General features: G+C 41.1%; 1 protein-coding gene across 1 annotated transcript; it reads left to right on the plus strand.

Moving 5' to 3' along the window:
- Positions 1–753: 753 nt before the first annotated feature.
- On the plus strand, positions 754–4,988 carry LOC144459834 (uncharacterized). Its single transcript, XM_078164555.1, has 2 exons — positions 754–807; positions 3,757–4,988. The coding sequence occupies exon 2, from the start codon at positions 4,008–4,010 to the stop codon at positions 4,872–4,874; it is 867 nt and encodes a 288-aa protein (XP_078020681.1). The 5' UTR covers positions 754–807; positions 3,757–4,007; the 3' UTR covers positions 4,875–4,988.
- Positions 4,989–5,395: the final 407 nt, after the last annotated feature.

The raw sequence follows: 5,395 nt of genomic DNA on the forward strand, positions 1-5,395 counted from the left end.
GTGGAATTTAGGGGTTACGGGAGGAAGCAGGAGACGGTCAAAGAGGGAGATGCAGCTTTCAGCAGCTGCATCAGAAACATTAAACCAATTTATAACTTTTCAATCGGGCCATCGGCCGGTTCAAGCTACATTGAGACCGATTCATTAATCTGTGTACCGATGCACTGGCATCTTTTAAATCAAAACCGATTTTCCGATTCAAATCGGTTATTCATTACACCCCTAGTTGATATAATTTTTCATGTACTAGGTGTCAGGTCAATTTTCCCGTAATATCAATCTTTCACAATTAGTCTATTCCTATTTCATATTGCATGCAGTTTGGGCCTTTTCTGTCTGTCTCCATGTCTTAAACCTTATCTGGCCCACAAGGTCAGCATATGTGAAGTAGTTTCTCTCTGTGTACGCAAAGGCGTTATCTGTTTCTCTGGCATAAGTACTTCCACTCTGTATGTCAATTTGTCTCTCATTCGCCCGGGAGCTGGGGTTCCAGGGTCTGAATGCTTGATAATTTATTTCAAAGAAAATAAACGCCCAAAGGACAGCTCTGTGTGTTTTTCATGATCACCACGAATTACTGCCATTACACAGGCATTTGACTGGTGAGCCAAAAATATAATTTTAGACCCTGCATTGGCTGTTTAAAGCCAAGTCTTAGAAACTTTTGTTTGTATGATAGTGTGACGTGTGTTGCAATAAAAGATTATCTAACATGACTTTTTTTCTATTTTAGAGGGGGGTGAAGCAGCAGACCAAACTGCAGAAAACCAGGACTAGGCCTGTGTTCCTCCATCTATGTTACTTCCTGTATGTTTCTTTATGTTCCTGTTGCAGTGTTCCTCCATCTATGTTACTTCCTGTATGTTTCTGTATGTTCCTTAGCAGAAAGTGTTCCTGTTTGCTCTCTTGGTGGGTTTTTTTTTTTCTCGTAGTTTCCAATAAATCGGACAAATGTCAATGTTGATAGAATTTTTTTTTTCTCTGGTTTTTCAGTGAGTATGTGATGGTGACACTTTAAATGTATTGGTATTGATGTAAATGGTATTGTTAAAAAATTCTAGGAACATTCACTGAGTGTTTTAATTTCCTAGGAGTAGGAACAGAATCACATTTGTTTTCTAATATTCATGAAGGGAACATTAAACTGAAAACATTGTGGTAACCTTCCTATAATGTTCAATTAACCTTGGGAACGTCAGGAAAACTTGTTTATAATTGTGTTTAAAACATTCAAACATTTTGGCAACCGTCCTATAATATTCAACTTACTTTCCCAGAACATTCTGGGAACATCAAAATAACCTTCTGGTTATGTTAGGAAAACTTGCTGTTTTAACTTAGAAGGAACGTTTGAGGGGAGACATTTTGGTAACCTTCTTATAACATTCAATTAACCTTCCAAGAACGTTCAGGGAACATCAAAATAACCTTCTGGTTACGTCAGGAAAACTTGACGTTTTAACTTGGAAGGAACGTTTGAGGGGAGATGTTGTATACAATGGAGTTCTACTGGAGCCACACACCACCAGGAAACGTTTTCAATTAAAAACAAATTTTTATTCTTCAAAAGTTGAGTTTCAAAGTTGAGTTTGCCATGGTTCTAGACAAGAACAGAAAATAGCATTAAGTAATATCATCAATATCAACAAATATCAATATCACTTAATATCATCAAGTATCAAGGATATTAAATTTCATATCAACTAAGGTCATATCAGAATAAATGAATAAAATAACAAATAAACTCGAAGCAAATAAATCATCACATTGCAGCTTTCATTACTTACATTGATGTGGTTTCAACAGACACATGGCATTTGTTTGGAACCAAGGACAAGGAGTGAGTGTCAGTTTGGACCGCCCTTTTATAGGAGGCGTCCCAGGAAGTGGGTGTAGTCCCACTGAGACTGGTGCTGCAGATTAAAATGTTCAGTGTCTCCTTCTGGAGAGGAGGGTTAGTGCAGGGAATGAATGGATTTTAGTGCAGGGAATGAATGGATTTCTGACAGGAGACGTTTTGGTAACCTTTTTATAACGCTCAATTAACCTTCCAAGAACGTTCAGGGAACAACAATATAACCTTCTGGTTACGTCAGGAAAACTTGCCGTTTATACCAGTATATTAGGTTATGTTGCAACGTTCAAAAAACGTTCCTACAACTTAAAACAAACTTTCCCAGAACGTTTAGGGAACCAAAATTTCTTAGCTGGGATTAGCTCAGTAAATGACCTCTCAGGCTCCCCCAGGCTGACCAACCCGTCATCAGCAAACATTGCCACCTTGTGTCCTTCTCCGGCCATTACAATTCTCATAATATTATTATTTTGCCTTATCTGTTGACCTAGAGGTTCGATAAATAAGTCAAAGAGGAAAGGCGAAATTGGGCAGCCCTGTCTCGTGCCGCGTTTCAGGAGAAATGAGTCAGAAAGACCCCCATTGATCTTAACATGGGCTGCAGGTTTATCATACAGGGCTTGGATTACCTTTATGAAGGTGTTATTAAAGCCAAACTTCTCCATAACCTTATACAGGAAAACCGATCTGACTGAGTCAACGGCTTTCTCAGCATCCAAACTTACTATCATTGATTTCATATTATCCTGTTTTATTTGTCTAAAAATATGCAAAGTTCTCCTTATATTATCTGTAGTCTGTCTGTGACGAATGAAACCTGTCTGGTCTAAGTGGATAAGATGTGGGAGGAGATTCTCTAGTCTACGTGCGAGAATGGAAGTGAACATTTTATAATCCAGGTTAAGAACACTGATTTGTCTATAATTGCCACACTCAAGCCTATCTTTTCCATCTTTGGGAATAACTGAGATTATTGCCTCTCTCCAAGAGGGAGGAATCACTCCTTCTTTTAAGATCCAATTAAATGTTTTGAGCAGTACTGGGACTAAATCAGATCTCAGAAACTTGTACCACTCAGTATTGTACCCATCTGCCCCAGGGGCCTTCCCTGTCTTCAATTTAGTAATGGCCGAGTTGACTTCCTCCCCTGAGATTGGTCTTAATAGATATCAATCAATCAATCAATCAATTTTATTTATAAAGCCCAATATCACAAATCACAATTTGCCTCACAGGGCTTTACAGCATACGACATCCCTCTGTCCTTATGACCCTCACAGCTGATCAGGAAAAACTCCCCAAAAAACCCTTTAACGGGGAAAAAACGGTAGAAACCTCAGGAAGAGCAACTGAGGAGGGATCCCTCTTCCAGGACGGACAGACGTGCAATAGATGTCGTACAGAACAGATCAGCATAATAAATTAACAGTAATCCGTATGACACAATGAGACAGAGAGAGAGAGAGAGAGAGAGAGAGAGAGAGAGAGAGAGAGAGAGAGAGAGATGCAGGTAATGACAGTAGCTTACAACAACATTAATGAAAGTAATAATATTATAGTTATAGTTCTGCCTATAATCTGCCTCCCTGCCATCTCCCCGCTCATCACCGACATCATTAACACCTCCTTCAATTCTGGTTCTGTTCCCCAAACCCTCAAACTGGCTGCCATCACACCCATCCTCAAAAAACCTGGTCTCAACACTGACAATCCAAATAATTTCCGCCCTATTTCCAATCTCCCCTTCCTATCTAAAATCCTGGAACGTGCTGTAGCCTCCCAACTCAGGACCCACCTCACCTCCAATAATCTCTTTGAATGCTTCCAATCTGGTTTCCGATCAAAACACAGCACCGAGACAGCCCTCCTCAAAATTACAAACGACCTCCTCCTCTCCTCAGACTCTGGACACCTCAACATCCTCATCCTCCTCGACCTCACAGCAGCCTTTGATACCATCAACCACTCCATCCTGCTCTCCCGACTGAAATCTTCAGCTCACATCACTGGCACAGCACTCACCTGGATCCGCTCCTACCTCACCAACCGACGCCAGTTCATCAGCACTAACAACTGCACCTCCACCACCGCTCCTCTGTCCCAAGGCGTCCCCCAGGGATCGGTGCTTGGTCCCCTCCTTTTCATTCTATACATGCTCCCCCTTGGCAAAATCATCCATCTCTACGGACTTCAGTTCCACTGCTACGCAGATGACATCCAATTGTACATTTCCACCAAAGCCATCACCAACACCACCCTCTCCACACTCAGTAACTGTCTCTCTGAAATCAAAAACTGGATGCAAAGAAACTATCTTCAACTGAGCAGTGACAAATCAGACATTATCATCATTGGTCCCACATCCCACACCAGAACCACCCAAAACTTCAGCACTCTGTCCTCATCCCGGCACATCTGGAACCTTGGTATCATATTTGACAGCCAACTTAAGTTTGACCACCATTTTAACTACATCACCAGGACTGCCTTCTTTCACCTCAAAAACATTGCCCGTCTCCGCCCCTCACTCACCTACTCTGCTGCCGAAACCCTCATCCATGCTTTCATAACATCCAGACTAGATTACTGCAACATCATCTTATACGGTTCATCATCGAAAGTCCTCAATAAACTCCAACACATCCAGAACACCGCTGCCCACCTGCTCACCCACACCCGCTCCCGAGAACACATCACCCCTGTCCTCCAAAAACGATACTGGCTCCCCATTTCACACTGCATACAATATAAAATCCTCCTACTCACAACCTGGCCACCACCTAACTCACAGACCTACTCCACCACTACCCCCCCCCCCCATTCCCTCCGATCCTCAGAAGGAAATCTCCTCGCCCTACCCCCTCGGACCAAGCACCAAACCTGGGGGGACAGAGCCTTCTCTGTTGCCACCCCCACCCTCTGGAATTCACTCCCCAAATCCATCAGAGACTGTACAGACCCCCACACCTTCAAATCTCTCCTAAAAACCCACCTTTTTAAATTGGCTTTTAATCTGTAAACTAAATATGTCTAATTTTCTGTTCTATCCTATCCCATCATATTCTATCTCTCCCTGATCTTTTACATTGTTTCTGTATTCTAATTGTGTTATTATTCTATATTGTTTTGTATTTTAAACTGTTATTATTTTTATGTAAGCATCTTTGAGCACGCGTTATAAAATAAATTTATTATTATTATTATTATTATTATTATTATTAGTTCTGACTACTGTGGTACAATATGTTGAAAGTATGTATTAATATCTGGCAGTATACATGTGTGACAATAGTCATATGTGTATAATAACAGTAGAAGTATGACTAATGACTAATGATGGCAGCAGCAGCAGGAGGCATCTGGCAATGCATTCCTTTAATTACCCCCGGAAGGGTTCTGGATGTAGATGAATGAAATTTTTTGAATGAAATTTTATTTTTGTGTCTGGCTGCCAAGGCAGCCCGTCCCTCATGGGATTATTCAGACACATTTTAAACAAAACATTTTCCAGTGCCATCACGCCAACATAAAATAGTAAAC

The sequence above is a fragment of the Epinephelus lanceolatus genome, chromosome 22 (genome assembly GCF_041903045.1).
Source record: "Epinephelus lanceolatus isolate andai-2023 chromosome 22, ASM4190304v1, whole genome shotgun sequence".
Lineage (NCBI taxonomy): Eukaryota > Metazoa > Chordata > Actinopteri > Perciformes > Serranidae > Epinephelus > Epinephelus lanceolatus.

Bases quoted from the DNA above. Each gene is read 5' to 3' on its own strand.
- LOC144459834 (XM_078164555.1), top strand. From the start codon at position 4,008: ATGCTCCCCCTTGGCAAAATCATCCATCTCTACGGACTTCAGTTCCAC.